Source organism: Protopterus annectens, chromosome 2.part0, assembly GCF_019279795.1.
Source record: "Protopterus annectens isolate FY-2018-M chromosome 2.part0, PAN1.0, whole genome shotgun sequence".
Classification (NCBI taxonomy): domain Eukaryota; kingdom Metazoa; phylum Chordata; order Ceratodontiformes; family Protopteridae; genus Protopterus; species Protopterus annectens.
The window spans coordinates 43,725,203-43,748,292 of NC_056728.1; the positions used below are offsets into that span (position 1 = coordinate 43,725,203).

Genomic DNA, 23,090 nt, shown 5'->3' on the forward strand with positions numbered 1-23,090 from the left:
AGATTTAATAAATGAGCTCATAGGGGTGTGGCCAAGATGGCTAACTAAGAGCAGTAACTGGCAAAAGCTCTGTAACTGAAAACATTTTTTCTGTCAGAAAATATAATCAAAAAGTTAAAGTTTGGAGATAGTTCTTAGCTAATTTTATTCATTAATAGTCACAGAAAAAAATGTATAGTTTTGTTCTTCAAATGCTGCAAACTTCCTCTCAGAATTTCAACTGCTTTGATAAGTGAGAAGAGACTTTAACATGAGCCATTCAAGAAATGGTACTCAAGATTCTTGTGTCAAAAAATATATCCAGTCACTAAGATCTAGTATGCAGGATGTATTACTTAAAATAGACAAATTGGATACCAAACTAGAAAATTTCAAAGAAGAGTCCAGAAAGAAGATGAACTATTTAGAAATTCTTATCGAACAACAAAGTGCACAAATCAGCAGTATGGAAGAAGCTTTAAATGGTTATGAAGGGAGAATAACTGAAGGTGAGTCTCATATTGAATTTCTTTTAAAAAATAACTGCCTCATAGATAAAGTTAATGATTTAGAAAATAGACTGAGATGAAAAAACATTAGAACTGATGGTATAACTGAAAATTATAAGGGAGACAGTATAATAAAAGTCTTAGCAACTTGGCTACATAAACATTAAATCTACCTGAAACTTTGTATTTTGAAATTGAAAGGGCACATGGATTGCTGAGACCACCTTCGAAGAAGGAAAACTCACCAGCATGCTTATTTATTGTTAAGTTTATATCTAGCTTAAACAAAGATCAAATATTAAGAACAGCATGGTTTAGCTTACCCAATAAAAAAGGTGAGCATGTAGTCAGATTTGACAATGATTATTCTAGTAAAGTAATGAGTAAAAGAAAATCCTGCTTACCCCTGATTAAAGAATATAGAAAGAAAATGTTAAAACCACTTTGGTAATTCATGAGAAGATCAAATTATTTCTTTCTGAAGGAACTAAAATAGTTGCCACACTGGAGGAAGCATCCACTTTTGTTAACAAAAATAAAATCCTTAATAATACTGAAGAAAATTATTCGAACAGTATATCCCTCAAGAGACACAGTGAGCTGAATTTCTGGAAAACTGCTTCTAAAATTAAAATGCTTTAAAAAGTGACTTTTATTCTCTGATTGCAGGAAAAACAATAGATTTATCCTTTAAGTAAAAAGTTTGTATTGGACTTTAAGCTTCAAACATGTAGGCATACATTTATATTTTAAGCTAAAACATTTTCATAATAAGGAATATAATTACTCTTTTACTATATTTACAGTGAAAGACATAAAATGTTATATTTAACTAAACTTATAAATGTATTTCAGTCAGACAAATTCTTCCTGTAAGAGAATGTCATTAAATTATAATCAATAGAAATGGTAACTTTAAGACTATATAAGTTAAAATTGCATTTTATTTGTTTAACTTTGCTTAGAATGTGCATTGCAGGGTTAACTGAATGTCCAATCTAAGCAATTGCTAATTAGAAGTGTTAAAGTGCTGAGGATTTTGTTTTCTTTGTTCCTGTGTAACATGTTCCTTTCACAGTGTCATTTATGAAGCAATTAAAACTGTAAAGAGCTTGAGAAAAAAAAGAATGTTCCAGTTGTGTGAAAATGCTTGATTCTTTCTTGCCTTGTTTCTCTTTCATAGGTTTATAGGTAGGTACTAGGCTATCCACCCTACGGCCTATATAAGTCTAGCCAAAAAGGTACCCTGGCTTTCACCACCCAATAAAATTATTTTCCTGTTCCCCTGTCGAGCAGAGCTACAGAGGTGATCCCTGGGGTAAATTTCCTATTTCCCAGCCAATCATCAAGATTTTTCTTGAAGAGTGCTAATGAGGAGCTTTGTTTGATATAGATAGGTAGTTTGCTCCAGAGTATGAGAAGTCTCTGGGACAGGAATCTATTCTTCCAGCATGTCTTGTTTATTTTGGTGACAAGTTTTAGGTCCCTAGAGCATGTAGCTTGGAGGGATTGGGATTTCTTAAGTGGAGCATGTCCAACAGCTCTGGGTTTGACATAGCTTTGTATGTTAGGCAGAGATCACCCCTGAATAGTCGATAAGCGATGGAGTAAAGCTGGAGTTTTTTGAGACAGTCTGCATAGATCATCTGCTTGAGGCTGGTAATCCTCTTTGTGAGGTATTTCTGAGGCCTTTCCAGTTGTTGTAGATGTCTTGTGAGGTACATACCAAAAGGGGTGCTGTACTCTATAATGGGTCTAATGAGTGATGAGTAGAGAGGAACAATGACCTCTTTTTTCCTGGATGAGAAACCTTTTGTGATGAGGTGTGCCATGTAGAAGGATTTCCTGACTACTGTGGTGATGTGATTATCAAAGGAGAGACTACTATCCACCTGTGTCCCAAGGTCTCTTATCACATTTTCAGTGTTAAGTAGACTACCACCTATGTGGTAGCTCATGGGTACAGAGTTTTTACCAAAGGGGATGACAATGCACTTTTTGGCATTGAGCTTGAGGCCATGGCTTTGACACCAGGCATCTGTCTCAATGAGGCCCTTTTGTAGGATGTCCACATCATTAGGAGTTTCAATTATGGCTCCAAGTTTACAGTCATCTGTGAACTTCATTAGCCAAAGACCTTCTGTGTTAGCCTGTACTTCAGAAAAGTAGATACCAAGCAGGAGAGGACCCAGGAATGAATCCTGTGGTACTCCACTTGTCACTGGTCTGAAGTCTGATTTGGTGTCTGCTACTTTCACAGTGTGGGTTCTGTCAGTGAGCCAGTTGGCAACCCATCTTGTGACATAGGGATTTATACCTAGTTTAGTGAGTTTATCTATAATTCTAGAGTGGGAGAAGGTGTCAAAAGCCTTGGCAAGATCTAGACAGGCTGTGTGTACCACCTTACCCTCATCTATGGCTTTGATGACTGCTTCAAAGAAGTCTATCAGGTTTAGGAGACATGATTGCCTTTATCAAACCCGAATGGGTGGGGTCCAGAGTTTGGAGATTACCAGTATCTTTGTTTATAATTTCCATGATGATACGTTCCATGGCCTTGCAGACCAGGCTTGTTGGGTTAATGGGGTGGTAGTACCCAGGGTCTGTGGTGGCTCCCCCTTTGTGGAGTGGGATAACCGTTGCTGTGTGCCATTCAGTGGGCACAAAGCCTGAGGTGAGGCCATGACTGAACATGGTGCTTAGGTGGGGTGACATTCCATTCTGTAATTCATGTAGAACGCAGCCTGGGATGTTGTCAGGTCCCATTTACACAGTGTTCTTGGTTGAGGAGAGTGTGTTTTTTACCTGTGCAGCTGTGATTACAGGAACTTTGCATTCTTCCAGTATAGAGATGGGCCCTTTTAGGGGGTGAGAGGGGGTAAAGTTAACACTGAACCTATCTGCCAGGGTGCTGGCCTTATCAGTTGCTTCTGTATATTTAGTGCCATTGTGCTGTAACTCAGAGCAGATCTGAGTGTTGCCATTGAGATTCTTGACATAGCTATAGAATGCTTTGTGGTTGTCTTTAGAATCAGTGGTGATTTTGTTTTCATAACTAGCTTTGGAGGATTTTATGAGGGATCTCAGCTTCTTACAGGAGTTCCTCCAATCATGGGATTGTATTCTTTTTTTGTAAAAGTTTCTTTCTTCTGTTGTGGAGTTTGTTTATGGCAGGGGACCACCAGATTGGCTTCCTTTTTTTTGGAGGATAGCATCTTGGTTCTGTTGGGGATAGCATGATCCATGCACTCGTGTAAGTGCTTATAAAATGCATTTGTGTAGGATTCAGCAGTCGTACCTCTATTGTCCATCTGCATGGGTGTCGTGAAGTTTGCCACTTCTGTCTTAAGAAGTGTGAAGTTGGCTTTGGAGAAATTTTTTACAGTTGTCTCCTTTATGGGGGTGGGGGCAGGGTGTGGATGTCTAGGCTGATCAGCTTGTGGTCAGATTTGACCAATGAGGAATTGACCTCTGGTGTGGAACACCGGTCACCCATGTTGGTAATGACCAGGTCTAGGATATTGCTGCCCCTGGTGGGGGTATGGATAAATTGATCTAAGGAGTTGAAATTTATGAATTCCAGAAAACGTTGAGCAAAAGAGTTGGTACATGAGTAGTTTTCCCAGTTAATGGTGGGGTAGTTGAAATCATCCATTATTAGGATGTTGGGTTGTACCCTAATATTTTCCAGTGTATCAAGAAATGATGAGTGGGAATCCTGGAGCATGGTGGGGGATCTGTATCAAGTTACAATTTGGATTGTGGTCTTGTCCAGAGTTAGTTACACTTGGATAATCTAGGATGCATTATGCTGAGCAATTAGCCTGGAGGTGTGGATATCCTTAATGATTATGGACACACCTCTGCTTTAGTGTTTCGGTCCAGGTTAGGTGGCCGAAAGGTGTGGTATGAATTATAGCCTGGTAATGCAGGGGTGCTCTCTGAAGTCTTGAACCAGGTCTCTGTTACTGCACAGATGTCGATGTTCTCCATTTTAAGGAGTGCCTTGAGTGAATATATTTTGAGGTTTAAACTTATAGCATTGAGTAGCATTACCCTCAGATTTTGCTTCCTTGTAACTGTTACGGTGGTGAATTTGTCATTTGAACCTTGACTAAAAAGACACTATAGGGGTGGCAAGAGCCTTAGCCAGTATCCGGAATACCAAGGGCGACAGGTGCAGGCCATCTCTTGCAAAGCATCATGGTCTGTCATTCATGTCATCTCAGGCAAACAGATACTGGATCCCCTTAGAATGACACCAGAAGCTTAGCCAATTGTTGAAGTCAATCATTTTGTCCTTGTACTGTGGTATCATTCTGGGTGATGGCAGGATGCTACTCAGGGCTAGGGTCATACCTGCCTGGGCTACAAGATTGAAGAGCTCCTTCATTACTCTTTTCATGTAGTCCAGGGGGGTACGTCTCAGGTCATTCACACCAACATGGACAATGACACAGTCATATTTGTACTTGTGGAGTGACCCGAGTCATATGTTCCTTTAGCTGTTCTGAAGAAAGTCTAGGTCAAAGTTCATCACTGATGTCTGTGAAAGCAGAAAGGATTTTTTTCTTTTTTTTTCCAAGTATATATGTGAGAAACCTAAGCAAAATAACTTATTTTAAAAAAGATATTTAGAAGTGAAGAATTAGTAAAACAAATGCTATAGTAATGTTTTATATTGAGCTGTTGCTGACATATAATTTGCTTACATTTTGCTGAATGTTATTAGCTTATGATGTAGTGTTATAAACTCTAACTGTACATATTAATGGAAAGAACTAAATTTAGATGTTTGCTACTGATTAGAACAGTTTAAAAGAGTTAAGACGAATGAGAAACAAAGAAAATTAGCAGCTACCTTGTGTTGTAAGTTGTCATTTCGCACGCTGTAATCAAATTCTAATGTCAGGATGTAAAGCTTAGATCAGAACAGCAGTTCACAATGGCTAAAAACACACATTCACATTAAATTAGCAGTAATTCTTTCATATATAGTCAAGATTGCTTGTTATACTAGAATTAATACTAATAGTAAACATCTTATGAATAATATGCAAATGCACAAAGAATGAACTATCTACTATGTAAGATTAATAAAAGAGCAGTATCAGTACATTAAGAAATATATACACATACTGTAATGTCTAATAGAGAGTTCATGATTAAACAGCTCTTTGATGGGAGATTTTAAAAATGCAAGTTATATAAAATAAGATAGACTATTAGTGGCCAAATAAGGAAGAAAAATACATTTAAATAGCAAACTGCTTATAAAAAAGATATTTACTACATATACATGCTTATGGAGAAATGTGACTGTACAAGATTTCATATAATTTACATAGAAAATCATGTAAAAATATTTAACAATATCATGAAAGCTGAAATTTGAAGCATGATCATGTGAACAATGATGCTTTTTGCATTTTGTTTGTTATTAGATTCACTAAGACTACCTGAAATAACTAATTTCATAAGTCAGAACAGCAATTTGAGTGTAACTACCTCCATTTTCATAGAAAGTAAAGTACATTTTTCAATATGTTTGAACCTGGGAAGGGAAAAAGGGATTTGAATTACTCATATTGTAACTTCTGAATACAACATATTCTTTAAATCTTTTTTGACTCCATAGAAATAGCAAGCAATTTTCTTTGACCTCAGTGATATATATATTTTTATGAATTAGATTAATAAGCTACATGATTTTTTTAAGTATTTTTATATTTATTATATTGAGTGTTACATAATTTTAAGATACAGACACATAGTTTTACAATCAATTCAAAGCCTTTGTTTTTCTATAAAAAATATATGTATATATATATATATATATATATATATATATATATATATATATATATATATATATATAGTTAAGCAGGATAAATAAAAATATGAATTGATTTTCCTTTTGTATAATTGTTTAGTATGATAAGATTACCTGTATTCTGCAAGTTCACAGATATCTTTATCTCTTCAGGTCCCACTCTGTTCTTCTTATTTTTTTAGAGATTTAGTTATAATAATGATGAATGATTGAACTATTTAGGAATATTTCATGGATAATTTATACTACTATTATATAAATCTGTATATAGTCCACTGTTTGCTAGATTATTTAATAAGTTTGATTAACAGAAGAGAATATTAAACTTTTAAGTAGTAATGGGAATAGTTTTAAATGGTAAAATGTATAAATTAATAGTCTCTTATTATTTTGACATATATATAATATTTCATTAATTATTTGTAAGTCACTGTAGCTTTTGGCTAACTTTTGAATTTTTAGGTATTGGTAGGTAGAGCGATAGCATAGTAGCCTGTCTATTCGATAGGCAAACTAGGAACTTTGGTATCCATGTTGGGCTGTGTTCTATTAGTAATATATGCAGTTACAGTTTTAGATTTTTTTTTTTTTGTCCTTTACAAGTTTAAGTAGTTTAGATTGTAGAAAGGAAGAATTTAAAATATGTGGAATGTAAAGACAGTGTTGGAGGAATGCATTAGAGTCTTATATACAATTAAATTAATACTGTGGATAAATGTGTTATCTTTTTTTAAAGAAATCTTTCTAAATACACAGTATTGATAGTTTTAATCTGTTAATCTAGTAAATGGATTAAATAATGCTACAAAAGGAAATCATTGATGAAATACCTAAAATTAAATAGAGGAGACATTATATTCTTGCAAGAGACTCACTTGATAGATAAAGATATACGATATTTTAAAAAAACTTAGTTTACAAAATGGTATTGTCTGCTTCATTCAACACAAAGAGGTAAGGAACTGCTATACTTTGGAGAACATCTACTGTAATGAATAAGGTCAAAGAATGCGTAATGAATAAGGTCAAAGAATGCATTAATGATCGCAAAGGAATATATGCATTTGTAATAAATATAATGGCAAACCCTATACGCTAGTTACTTTTTACTGGATCTCTGGAATAGGTGTAAGAGTGGCTAAAAATCACTTATACATACTACAAGATCATTAGAAGGGTAGTTTAATTTTAGCAGAGGGTTTTGACTGCCTCTCTAATACAGAAGATACAAGTGAACAGAAGAAAACTAAAATTCTAGCATCGGCTAAAGCATGAAACAGCTGGATTAGTAATAATTTAGTTGATTTAATAGTAAAAGTAGAAGGTAAGTCATTGTTCTTCACACATTATTCTTATAAGCATAGGGGTGCAAACTAGAAATGATAGGATTTATGCCCCTACATATTTACTTAATAAAGTGAATTATTTTAAAACTATCCCTTGTCCTTTATTTGATCATAATCCACTAAGTATTAATATATTAATAGATATAAGGAAAGTTCAGATAATTTACAGAATCAATTAAAATATTTTTTTTGTCATTGAATGATAATGGTCAGGTTAGTAAAGTCAAATTATAGGACTCCTTAAAATGCATATTAAAGAAAGAATGGGAAGATGGGCTAGTAATAAAATGAAAAAGTTGCTAGAAATACAAGGTGAAATACACAAAGTGAGGTTTGAGCAACAAAGAAATTAGATAACACTGAAGTCATTATAAATTTAATGCCAGAATATCAAATAGTTTTAACACATAAAGTGGAGACAGCTTTAGAAAAAAAATTAAATTGCATAGTTATGTGATGACTTCAAAAAATCTAAGTAGATTAGTTAATAGAAGTAAGATGTTAAGCAAAAAGATACAAATCGATAATATCTGAAATCCTCACACTAACAAGCTTACTTCAGACATAGAGGAAATGCTTGATATTTTTAAAAAAATCCACGAGGATCTTAAAGATAAAAATGATAATCCTGATGATTACAAAATTGAGAAATATTTAAAGAAAATGTTATTAATAAACTTAATGATCAACAAATATCTCTGTTGAACGTGTCTATTACCATAACAAAAGTTGATAAAAGTTTAAAAAAGCTTTAAAAATGGGAAAATGGTAAAGCTCTATGGTTAGATTAAGTATGGAATTATATAGCTTGTTTCCATTAAATATTTCTAAATTACTGAATGACATTCGCAGGATAATTCAGACTGACAAAATAATTTCTCCCTCACAGAAATTTTCTGTAATGTCACCCATACTTAAAACAAAGAAAGATAACCAAGTTAGTTTCTTCATACAGACCTGTTTCATTATTAAATGTAGACTAAAATATTTACTTCCATCTTTGCTACAAGATTATGATATATAGTAGATAAGTTGATTATTAAAGATCAAACAGGATTTATAATCACTAGATTAGTGTATAATAATATAAAAAGGGTAGCAGCTATCTTAAATTTAGCAAAATGGATGAAGAAATCTTGGCTCTAATTAGCTTAGATATTGAGAGCTTTTGATTCTGTAGATTTGAACTACTTGTTTACAACTTTGGAAGTGTTTGCATTTCTAGAACAATTTATTGGAATATTAAAAAAAACTGTAAAGAGACTCCAAAGCATACATTAAAATTGAATCTTACATTTCTCAAGGATTCACTTTAAATAAAGACACAAAGCAAGGGTGTCCTTTTTTCCCTCTACTATTTTGCATTATTTATCAAACCCTTAGGTAATAGTATAAGAAGCAATGAAAAAAATGATGGATTCTCAATTAACAAGGATGGTCAATCTAAAATACAACTTTTTGCGGATGATATTTTACTAAGTACAGGATATTTAAATTATTCAGTCAACGAAATAGATGAGTAAAATGAAAAGTTTCAAGAAGCATCACTGCTAATAATAAAACTGAAACTTTGGTGTTTAATCATTTACTAGATAGTAAGTTTAAATATAAAGATAAATATAATTGGGAAGGAAAAGAACTAAAGTATTTAGGAATAAAAAATCTCTCAAGATGTGAATAAGATTATTCATAATATTTTTGAAAATAATACATTGAACAAATGTTACTTTTATTACAAAATGGAAAGTTTTTGCTTTTTTTTACTTTCGAGGATAGGTTAGCACTTCTTAAAATAATTAACAAGATTCCAAGATTTTATATATATATATATATATATATATATATATATATATATATATATATATATATATATGTGGTTTCATTTCATATTACCAAAATGCTGAAATATCAAATTTCAGCATTTCGGCAGAATAAAGCTGAAAACATCACAACACCGACACTTCACAGGCACGAAATCAAAACTTCGAACATACACAATATAGCACACAACACAAAAACCATAACACCCACACCATAAAACAATTAAATACAACAAAACACCACACAGACACACACCTACACTACAGAAATGCAGGGGGAAAGCCCCCCTGCACCCCCCACACTCCTCACACTCCTTACTTATATATACTAACTCTAAGAGCACACAAACATTAAAGAAAAAATAATCACACACAGCCAACACACACAATCATACCTCCACCTCCCTACCCTAATCCACTCGTACAAGTTAGAAAAACACTCACGCACACTCACTCACCTTAAACTGCAGACACCATCCCAGCCAAACACTTCCACAGCATAACGTACATCCATAAGCGTGAATTCGACATAGTACTATTCGCACTTATGCACTTTTGTTATGTTGAAGTTTCGACTTCATGGACACAAATTTCTGAAATTTGATATTTCAGCAATTTGTGTTTATGAAGTGAAACCATATATATATATATATATATAGAGAGAGAGAGAGAGAGAGAGATATTGTATTCAGTGGTTTTAAAACCTGACAAAAAACTTTTAAAGACAAAGGAAAAAATGTTAACTTCATTTACATGGTATCCTAAAAAGCCAAGAATTACTTATAAAACTCATAAAATCATATAAGATTATGGAAGTATGTTGGTATTAGCTTCCCAGATCTAAAATCCTATTCTATTTCTGCAAATTTAACTTTATTATAATCTGGCTACACTCAACTTACACTAGTTAACAGAAAACCATTCATGAGCAGATTATACTAAATTCTTATAAGTTTATCAAATATGATAAATTAGAAATATGTAACAACTTTTTTATCTCATTAATACAAATTTATCTTAGAAGGAAATTCATTTCAATCCTTAGACTATGCATATATGAAATCAAGTCTTAAAACAGATAAGGAATTTATTTTTAAAGTTCCACTAATATCAAAATGGAATTTTTGTGCTTTCCCATTGCACACACCTCTAGATTTATAGAAACTCAGAATAATGCTAAAATGAATTTACCAAAAAGGAATAGATTAGTATTATTGTCTGATTGCTTTAAAAAAGGAAAAGCTAGGTCACCAAAATGTTTAATGAAAAATTATAAGATGGATGAATCTGTTAACCAGTTAGCGGTAAGAAGTTAAATGAATTTGTACATAGTATGAGTGAAGAGGAACAGAGCACTATTCTCCCATTATATGAATATATGAATGCTATCATCAAAGGTAAATTGACCTACAAAGGAAGTTTACCCAAGGTATATAACTTAATTATAAATAATAATTTTAAGTAGTAGTGGATTGAGTCTCAGTAGATGGTAAAAATAAAATATTGTTACTTAATTCAGTTATTCAAACTTCTTCAAGTTTATACTGCTAAGTTTTTATGTGGAGATACATACCTAGAATGTTTATTACCCCTATAAAATCTCAAAGGTTTAGTAAAATAACTTCTTCAGATTGTTGGAGATGTAGTAAAGATGTAAAAGCTGATTGAACACACATGTTTATGGACTGTGAAAAACTGAATGTATATTGGGAAGACATAAATATGTTTTTAAAGGGTTATGGTATGATAATTATTCTTTAACTGGATCAATAATACTAATGAAAGTGCCACTTCCTCTATCTATAAAAGCCAAGCAAAATAAAATATTTTGAGCTTTTTGCCAGTTGCTAGAAAAGTTATTACAAAAAACTGGAAATCAAACTCAGTTCCGATGTCAAAGTATTTTTAAACTTAACAGCAATACAACATAAAACTGAAAAAAAGAAAAGACCAGAATAAAATCTATAACTTGTACTAAGACTTTTAGTGGTTTGGATAGCCTTGATATGTTGATATTGAAATACCAAGACTCTTAATGTGTCAAATGTATAAGTTTACCTTGATGATTTAATCTATTTCTAACACTGTATAACAGTATGTGACATTGAATTTATTCCTTTCTGTGTATATATTGTAAATATGTTAAATTAATAATGAGTTAATATTTTTGTTGAATTGTATTGAAAACAAACAGGTTATTATAATTAACAGAAATACAAAAAAATAAAGTTAGTTGAACAGACTAACTTCATCTGCTCTACATAAAGACTTTCTTGGCAGGAAAGTTACAGAGTTTCTAACCTACTGAGTTATTTGGCACAAATATTAACTAGTAACACCCCTTCTAAACTTTATTTAACAATATTATACAGACATATTATTATAAAACATAATTTTTAGGTTATGTGATAAAGTACTTATTCTCATATTACATGCAGGACATAAAACAACAATTTTGAAATTTCCCACTAAGACAATTTTATCTCTGTTTTTGAAATGATGTTCCTAAAAGCTTATTCACAGGGTATTGAAGTTCATATATATTGCATTAGTTTGAAATACAAAAGAAAGAAACTATTTGTTGGAGATGTAATAGAGAGTTAAAAGTGGACTGGGAATATATGGTATATGACTGTAAGCTACTTAAGTGTGGGAAGAAATAGAAATGCAAATATTTGTAGATTGTATTTACAGGACACTTATTTGGAATTATTTAGTAGTTCTGGTTATAAATATGGTAATATATCCCAGATACCTCTATTAAGGATTGTATTGGTTGTAGCAAACGATATTATACTATCAGTTGGAAGAGTTCTGATTCACCTGCATTTGTTAACTTTATAAGTTTGATTGACTCTACATATAATAAGACAGCTAATAACTGTGAGATCAAAAACAAATTATGAATATATGCCAAAATGAAACACTTTATTAAAACTATGAAAACAGTATTCTAAATGGATACAAATATTAAACTTAGTTCTTTGACCTTTATCAGTGTTGGTTGATACTGTGTGCATCATTCCATAGATTAATTTTAATCTTCTTTTCCATATATTTTTCCTTCTTTGGTTGATTTAGAATCAATACATAGAGAGACAGATACACACACACACAGACACACACACACACACACACACACACACACACACACACACACACACACACACACACACACACACACACACACACACACACACACACACATTAGTCATGCTATTAGAAATGCATTTTTGAACCTCCTGTTCTTAAATCTTTATAGGTAAATACATGAATTATCATTCTTTTTTGTGTTTTGACTGAGAGAAAAAAAAGTTTAAAACAATGTGTGAAATTAGCTACTAAGGCTATCTTTGTTGAAAATGAATTTTACCACACCTTCTCAAAAAATCACTCCTTTCATATTTATGTCTATACCTAACATATTCAATTAATCACTCATCAGATGTATCGTATCTACGCCATTGAAATCTGCATTTATTTCCACATTACCCCAGATCTCAAAATATGCTAAGTCATCCAACTTTAGATCAATTGCAAAACTCAGACTGGTCACAAAAATAAAATCACAAAGGGGGAACATAGAGGAGAAAATTAGTAAAGTAGAAGTTAAACAAATAGAAGTTGAAGTTATGGAAAACCTGCGAAGTAAAGAATTTAGTGTAGAAAGTCTAATACAGGTTATGTCACAGCATGATGGAACAATGAATCCCCAGAGTAAGGAGAAACAGGTGGAGTGGAGACATTTGAAGAAGAAATATGGACATGCCAAATAAAGAGAGTTAATATGGTGCAACATTTATGTGAAACAGAAAACAAAACTAATTAATACAAAAAAGCAGCACTAAAGATATTTGAAGAGAAATACAGTCAAATCTGGATATGGAAAATTTCACAATAAAAATAGGAAAACAAGGGTAGAGAGTAGAAAAGAGAATTAGTAATGGAAAAATTAAAGAAATAGAAACTGAAGTTGTGGATTACCTGGGAAGTAAAGGATTTTGTTTAGAAAATCCATATCTGGTAATGTCACAGCATGATGGAACAGTATGTCCATAAATTAAGGAGAAACAGTTAAATGGGAAGCATCTGATCACTTGCCACATGAAGATACTCTGGAGCCTTCAGTAGGAAACCAGTACAAGAGTTCATTTGCAGTTGCACAGCAAGAGAAGGAGCAGGATGCAGCTGAAGAGAACATATCACAGGAAGATGTTATGGAGTCTGATATGCAAGGCTATGGAGCACATCATCATGGACCTAGTTAACAAAGGTATAGGGACTCTCCAAACTTGATCCCACACAATTTGGTTTTGTGAAGGGTAGATCATGCCTGCTCAACCTGGTTGACTTCTTTGAGTCAGTCACCAGAGCTGTGAATGAGGACAAGGCAGTTCATACAGCCTACCTAGATCTGGCCAAGGCCTTTTATACCATTCCTCACTCAGGAATTATTGATAGACTCACCAAACTAGGCATCAATCCCTATATCACTAGGTGGATTGCAAATTGGCACACAGATAGAGCCCACAGTCTGAAAGTAGAAGACTCCAAGTCAGACTACTAACCAGTCACGAGTGGAGTCCCACATGGATCAGTCCTGGGTCCTCTCCTGTTTGGCATCTACTTCTCAGAAGTCCAAGCCAATACGGAGGGACAAAGGCTGAGCAAGTTCACTGATGATTGCAAGCTGGGAGCCATTATTTACTCCCCAAGTGATGTAGACATCCTACAGAAATGCCTCACTTAGACCAATGACTGGTGTCGAAACCATGGCCTTAAGCTTAATGCCAACAAATGCATCATCATTCCCTTTGGGAAAAACTCAGTTCCCACTAATTACCACATTGAGGGCAGCCCACTGAACACTAAAGGCGTTATAAGAGATCAGGGGACACAGGTTGACAGCAACCTCTCCTTCAACCACCACATTGCCACTTTGGTCAGAAAGTCCCATTATGTGGCACATTTCATTACCAAGGGTTTTGCATCCAGGAAGAAAGAGGTCATCCTCTCTCTCTACTCTTCCCTCATTGGACCAGTCATTGAGTATAATGCCCCATTTGGCATGTACCTCGCTAAACACGTGCAAGAGCTGGAAAGGCCACAAAAGTACCTCATGAAGAGGATCCTAGGCCTTAAACACATGCCCTACATGGACAGACTCAAAAAACTCTAGCTTTTATCTGTCTCATATCATCTATTAAGAGGCACTCTCTACTTCACTTACAAAGCCATGTCTGACCCAGCCGTGTTAGAAATGTTACACCTAAAAAAATCCCAATCCCTTCTCACCACATGCTCCAGGGACATCAACTTCATTACCACAATCAACAGAACATGCTGGAGGGACAGGTTCATAACCCAGAGACTGGCCATGCTCCTCTAATAGACTGCCCATAAATGTCAAGCAGAACACCTCACTGGCCCTTTTCAAAATAAATCTTGATGAGTGTATGGGAAATAGAAAGTTCATCCCGGGGATCACTTCAGTGGCTCTACTTGATAGCGGCACCAGGAACTAACGGTGGCATGATGCCAGGGCACTTGTATGGGCTAGGATTGTAAAGGCTCCAATACCATTGGCCTAGTACACACCTATGAACCTATGGAACTTTCTCTAGAATGCCCACAGGAAGTGGAGAACAAAGCATGTGCCCTCAGTTTAGAGGAAAATGATCTAAGGGAAGAGCTGCTTGATTTAATAGAGAAGGATAGACATATTAAGATCAATGAAAGAAACAGATTACAGAAAGTCAATAAGACCCAAAATGTTAGAAGTCTGATAAAACAAATGAACACAGTAATCAAGACTATCAATAGAAATTCACATGATATAACAGAAGTAAATAGAAATACCGTCTCATTCCTTATACCTCCTTACTCTCCCTTCTCCACTTACTTCCTTACTAATTCTCTTCCCTGACTCTCTCCAAATATACCATAAGCCTGTTTTCCCTCACTTCACATTGCAGTTCCTATTTGTATTAGACTAACTTACCTTTAATTTCACTACAAACTGGCTAAAATTCCTCTAAATATTAAATGAATGTCCCAAACTGTTATGCATCTCCCTATTCTCCCATTCAATAGCCAAGCAATGGAACTCTCTTCCAAAGCATATTCTCACCATCAGTAACACACTAATTAAACAGATGCTAAAAGAACATTTCTCTAAACATACGCTCTGCTCCTGTACTAACCCAGGCTAAACATCTGCAGCCTCCTGCTACCTTCCTTTCTCAATATCTCCTGGCTCTACTGAATCATTCTCCCCCAAAAATTAAAGAAAATAATTAAGTATGGTGAACTGATATTGCTTGATATATTTGACAATTGCCTATAAGTGATAAATATTTTGTTGATATTTGCTTGCTATGTTTGACAATTACTTATAATTACTGAATAATTTTCTCAAGATGTCTAACTTTTTTTCTCACTAGTATAAAAAGCTGAAATTTGTATTCCTTTGTATATCCTATAATTATTATTGTAAATTGCATATGTTCATAAGTAACTTCTATTGTAATAAGTAACTTCTATTGTAATTTGCTTTGGAACTTTTCTCCCCGGGTCTCCGCTGAAAACGGGCCTCTGGCCCAACTGGACACTACCCGGTTAACAAATTAAATAAATAAATAAAATATATATATATACCTTGTATTGATTCTTAACCAATGTTTTTATATTTTGTCTAATTTGTTATAATTATTTAAACTGCAGATATTTTTTGTTTTATTTTTGAAAGTTATAAAATTATTGTTCTTAAAATGTTTTGTAATAATTCAGAGCTTTTCTTCCTAGATTTTCACTGAAAATGGGATTCTAAACAGTCGGATTTTCTCAGTAATCAAATGTCAATAAATAAATAAATAAATATAGTAACTGTGTAGCTAAATTAGAAACAGATAAAGTCTTCCACAATAAGGGAAAGGAAGGGAAGAAATCAAATGCTATCATGGAAATATCGAATAGAGAAAACCATAACAGCAATTAACACAAGAAGTGGCACTGTTAGAAGGGTATAGAAGAGAGAACAGATCAACAAAAATACCTAGACAGATGTGGTAAAAGCAATGCACATTATCAGAACAGACAAGTATCTATTGTACACTATGGCAAGTAATAAACTAAAGATATCAGCACAGGCAGAAAAACATGGAAGATATGCAGACCAATATAAAGGAAAGGTACAAAATAAGCAATTCATTGATGAACCAAAAACATTTTATGGAGAATTGGGAATCAAAGTAAAAGAAATAGAAACATCACCATAAAAAGAAGAAATGGACACATGATAGTGAAGTAAACACCACAAAAAAAAGAAGTAATATACATGTTTTGGAGAAATATCTATGAAGACCCCATGGAACATAAAAAAGATGCTGAATGAATAAAAAAAGTAAAAGAAACAGTAAGAAGTTCAAGTGTACAGGATATGAAATGGGATGAAGTAATGGCCAGAAAAACTGAAATGAAATTAAGAAAAGTTCCTACCTGGAAAAACCTAGGCCCAGATGTAGTACCTAACATCTGCTAAAAGTATTAATATCTTTACACACACAAAAAAAAAAAAAATAGCCCTCAGTAACTGTCTTTCAGCTTTTCCCAGTTAGGGGTTGCCACAGCGGAACTCCGGTCTGCTAATGATTGGTGGTGAATTTTTACAGTGTTGAGTTGCCAGCCCGGCGCCCAACCTTCAAAGAAGGCACACCCACACACACATGCACCTGCCTGCATGTCTTTAAATTCATTCGACTGCGGGGAGGACATGCAGACTCTGCACAGAAGGCGCTCCAGCCGAGAATCGAACTGGAGAACCTGAGGCGACAATAGCCCTCAGTAAGAACTACTTGTATGAGCATCCTGAACACAGGCACTAACCTGGTTAACAAGAGTGAACCTGCAAACTATCCTATAAACTACAGACCAATAACTTGCCTTCCAAAAATGTATGAACTATATACTGGAATTGATGCTGACAGAGTTTATAGTCATTTGGAAGAAAACTCAATCATGGCAATAGAACAGAAGGGTCACCAAAGAAAGTTGTATAGAACAAAGGATAATTTGTTGTTAGTCATAATGGAGAATTGTAAAGAGAGGAAGAATCTAAGTATGGCTTGGATAGGTTACAAAAAAGCATTCTGATGAAATCCCTGGGCATATGGAAGAAAGCGCTCAATCTTTTATAAGTGTATAAAACTGTTTTAATAAAGGAGTTTGTGAGGGAATTCAAGCCGTGGCAGTGTTTTTTACTGTTACAAAAAAGCATTTGACAGCACCTGACATTCATGGATAAAGGAGTGTTTACAAAGGTATAAAATAAACATTACATTGATCAGTTACATTACAATGACAATGAAACAGTGACAAACCACCCATGATAAAGGAAAAGTTATTATCCGAAGGATACTTAGTTTAGCAGAAGTATATTTGTCAAGCAGGAATAGAAATCAAAGCAGAAGTAGACAAAAATCAGGCAGCATCTCAATGTGCCAAAAAACAAAAGAAAGAATATAAGAAGAAGGATCAGCTGAGAAGGCAAAAAGTGTGGAAAGGATATAAATATAGTTGTAAATATAGATAACTCCTGGAACAACCTCATGTTGATCACGATCTGATGCAAGGATGGCTAAGGAGAGGTGAATTTAAACCAAAAGATGAATGATTAATATTGGTGTCCCAGGATAGTGGACTACATGCACATTGGTTTACAAAGGCCATTGAACATGTGAGATAAACAGATGAATTCAGATTTTGTAAAACAGAACTGGAAACAGTTGCACATCTTGTTGCTGTGTGTGATACACAAATAGTAACAGCCTGTATACTGAAAGGCATAATAATGTGGCAAGACTGTTGCACTGGGATTGTGCCAAATTGCAATATTGGAGTAGTTGAAAAGCTTTGGAAGCATGATCCATTAAGTATTATACAGAATGATGATGTTTATATCATATGGGATCAGATCAGCCATTACCAGCAGTTCAAAAAAAGAAGTGTAGAAAAAGTCAATTCTGGGCACATTACAGGTGCTGCAAAGTACTTTTGGCTAACATCAAAGATTGAAACAATAGTAACTTCTCAAACTTTAATCATACTTCAACTTAGGAATGGGATCCATTCCCATCATGGTATTAGAAACCCTAAAGACTTGGAGAAATTAAAATGTAGGCAAAATGAGTTGCTTTTTGTAGTTTGGGTAGGGGCACCTTCTGTACAATTTAACAGATTATTAGATGTTCCATACAGTTTACAGTCAAAATATTGACAATAAGATGCATGACAGCCTCCTCCTTGAACATGGTAGGAGCGACAGTTGGAATGTCGATGTTCATGTGTACGTCCATTCAGAAGGACGTACACAGGGTAGGGACTCAAAGCATGGTTGGCAATCGGAGTTTCTAGCATTAAGCTCAACAGAAAGTTGTCGATCTTGTTGCCTCGATCATACAACCTACTTAATATGTATGAGTCGGGGATATTTGTCGTGGAAATCATCTTTTGTGGATGTGATTTTTGTTCTATTGATAGTAAACCTGCTCCATACATCTGTCTCTCTCTCTCTTTCTCTCTGTATTTATACATTTTTCTCTATCATGTGTATATGTGTGTGTATATATATATATATATATATATATATATATATATATATATATATATATATATTTGTGTGTGTGTGTGTGTGTTCATAGTACCAAGTACACTTAAAATTCTGTTCACCTATGCAAAATATATTGAAAAATGGAAATATCAAAGTAAGGCACTTTGAAGAAAAGAATTGTTTTTTGCAAGCCCCTTCACCCATCTACATGGATGACACACTTGTTGACTCCCCTGCTAACTTAACACCAGAGAAAACATAAAATTCCCCTATCTCTGGTATACCAGATTTCCACTAACTCTTTTTGAAAAACATTTCTTTCAATTTAATTTGAACAAATTGCATTTCAACAGAGTGTACTTCAACCAACCTTGATTGACACATCTCTCTCGCTCTATCTGTCTCTCACTTCTTCTTTCAGCTTTTCCTGGTTAGGAGTTGCCACAGCAGATCTTCTTGTCCGCTCATGATTGGCAGTGGAGTTTTACAGTGTCGAGTTGCCAGCCTGGCACCCACACACACACACACACACACACCCACACTCACACCTAGGGCCAATTTAGAGTGTCCAATCCACCTGCAGCATGTCTTTGGGATGTGGGAGGAAACTGGAGCACCTGGAGGAAACCCATGCAACCACAGGAAGGACATGCAGACTCCACACAGAAGGCACCCCAGCCGAGGATCGAACCGGAGAACCTCTTGCTGTGAGGCGGCAATGCTAACCACTGCACCACCATGGCTGCCCTTCTATCTGTCTCTGATTATATATATATATATATATATATATATATATATATATATATATATATATATATATATATATATATATATATATATAAATCTGAATTTTCATATCTGTGAAAACACACACACAATACAATAATTTATATACATGTGTGTGTGTATATATATATATATATATATATATATATATATATATATATATGTGTGTGTGTGTGTGTGTGTGTGTGTGTGTGTGTGATGTTGAAATGTTCAAGGAATTTGAATAAGGTTGAAAATTCATCTTGAAAAAACAAATAATAAAATGTGTTGCATGGAGCAAAACACCATGCACTGCTATGCGTTATTTATTTAAGTATACTAACTCCAAAGCAACAGAGCAACTCAAGAATAAAAGAATCACTCTTGGAACACAAATAGAAATTGCTCCAGTAGTGATTTCCTATGGAAACATGATTAGTGGGTTCAGAACTGGATAACAAATCAACAAGTTTATACTTGCCCACATTACACTTGACAAACTGCACGGAAAACACAATATAACTTATACTTAAAGACTAACAATAGGGAGACTAGTCCTGTAAAAACTGACCTACCTTAACTCTATGCTATGCCCCAGTCTAGAAGCTATCTCAGACCCTAAACAGGGACTGTATTTAAAATTATAAATTGTACTTTTTTCACTGAGTTGATTTCAGTCTTAAACAACAACAACAAATTGTATTTCATCATTTTTATGTAGGCCTGCATGTTTGATTACAACTCTAATTATTTTGCATTTCTTTCTTTTTGCTTCCAGACTAATTCCAGCAACCTTTTACGCTGGAAGAGTAATACTCAGTATGGACTTCATTATATTCTGTGTAAGACTGATGTATATTTTTACAGTGAATAAAACTCTTGGACCAAAGCTTATCATCGTCACTAGAATGGTAAGGGAAACTCTTATTTACTGTTTACATGCATTTCTCAGTCTGAGTAAATTAATGTATTTACTTTATGCCAGTGATTCTATAAAGTGAAAATGAAAACTACCATTCTAGGCGATATTCATTCGCCTACATAGTATCGGCTAACACTTCTGCCTGAACAAAGCCAACTAGCAGACATCCGTAGAACTGTTTTTCTGCTGTACTTTACATTTGTACACATGGCTATGTCCCTCAATGCTCACATTTCATGTAATTAAGTCCAGCTAGCAGAAATATCAGGAAAAGGCCACATCTGTTGAATTAAGCAGTCAGATCCACTGTCAGCCTTCAAACATAGCTGAGACAATTGGATTGGTACCCTAAAATGATTGTACAAGCTTGCTTCGACATTTGCATTCTTTGACATCCAAAACAGAAACCACAATACATCGAAAATGTGAATATGAATGCAATACTATGCAGAAACAATCTCAGTGCATGCAAAAATTAAAACAAAAAAAACATAATTTTTTTTTTTTTTTTTTTGCAGGGGGCAATCCCATCCTGCACATGCACACCTCCTGTTAATTTTATGTACTAACTCTGAGATCACACAAAATTGGGAGAGGGAATATTTCCAAGCCCTGAGAATTATGCAATCTCACACAACTGTCAACCATCTGTTTAGCAGACCAAAAGCAGATGACTAAACAGATGTTGACCAAACATACTGCTGAGACTTACAGGCCTTGCCCACCTTGAAAATGTTGGTAGAGCTGGAGGGTAGTTATTGGCAAGGCACACATGGTCTATGGACTAATAGCCATGTATTTCAAATATCTATAGTGTGTCAGACACTCCAGTGGTTTCTCTGGAACCAGAAGTAATTCCATAAAGGCAAATAACTGTTGCATTTAACAGCAGGATGATTTAGTGCTATATCGGCAGAGAAATGCTGTATCCATTTCGAACCATCACATGCTTAAGCAGTAGATCCCTCAACATAAAAACTGAACACTGTTATATCATAAACACTGATGTTCACAAAAAAAGTTAAATAAGCATTATTTTCAGGATGGCAAACCTTCATGCATCATTCCTTTACTTAAATATGCTCACTTCACAGTTATACGAGTGTAAAGAATGAAGTCACCTTTGTTGTATAAAGGAAGGAAGCCCTGATTATGACCAAAGTGACCTGCATTTGATTAGTGGTCTGGGCACTGCAGGAATCATTGTAGGGGAGACAGGAATACTGGCAGGGACGAATGTGAGGGAGGTTGTACTGGAGTGACTAGATATTGCCTGTTGTCCAGTAGACACCAGTCTAGAAGGAAATTAGTAACTGCCAGATTAGACCTGTGGCTATGGACTTGTGAGGGTGTGCATTGCAAAGATGGAATACAATGCTGCACAAGCACACACTAACTTGTTACAGCTGACCACACCTCACTTGCTTACTATTCACCCACACATGGAACAGTGGGGAATCATTGGCTTTGTTAGCCATAAGGCTATATATATCCTGACAGTCTGAGCCCACCAGATGCAGTCATATGTTGGCATGTGCTCCAATATGTGAAAGGCCTGAGGAATTTGGCAGAACTAGAGGGTAAGAAAGGAGACCCACAAGTACAGCATAAAGACAGCATAGTGGTTATACTAAGAGAAAAAAATAAACTACAGAAAATGGGTAAATCCCATGGGAATGAAAACTGTTCCAACACCTTGTCTGTTGCTCTCCACTGCTAAAATAAAATACTCAAACTTTAGTTGTAGCTCACAAACTAAGAAACAATATCAAACTTCCCTGCAGTCCTTCACCCAGCTCCTAAATGGATGCATTCACTTCAGCCCAGTATCAGTAGCTTGCAAAAGACTGCTTAATTACACACTTTCTCATAATGCGGCACTCAAGACACTCAATTTACAAGCAAGTGTGACAAGAGAAGAAAAAGCTTTTTGTTTTGCATCGGTGCAAATACCCAACCCCCTAAGTGGGACGTTTTGACCCTCATACCTATCTTACTTTTTTTATTAGTCTTATTCCATGGTCGTTGTACCTCTGGGAAAGACAATGACTGACAAGCAATGTAACACTGGCCTCCTCCTTTCTCCCAAGTGCACTAACCTTTAACCACCCACAACTTGCTAACTTGCAAATGTACACCATCTTCTTACAATACAAAGCAGGGAAACACAGGCATACACCACCAGGAGCCACTGTGCTCAAGTAATTGTAAACTAAGCTTAGGTATTCCAAGCCTTTCTAAAGAGTAATAATAAACATTAACTTAAACACAGGAAGGCTGAACTTAAAAAATAAACATTAAGAAAAGAG

The 23,090-nt window shown here is 34.7% G+C and overlaps 1 protein-coding gene across 1 annotated transcript in view; it reads left to right on the forward strand.

Annotated features, from left to right (window-relative positions):
- LOC122792941 (transient receptor potential cation channel subfamily M member 2-like) overlaps positions 1-23,090 on the forward strand; it is a 1,068,883-nt gene that overhangs the window by 645,134 nt on the left and 400,659 nt on the right. Inside the window, exon 19 of the mRNA XM_044060527.1 lies at positions 20,638-20,770. Coding sequence (XP_043916462.1) covers positions 20,638-20,770 — 133 coding nt within the window. The remainder of the gene's footprint in view (positions 1-20,637; positions 20,771-23,090) is intronic.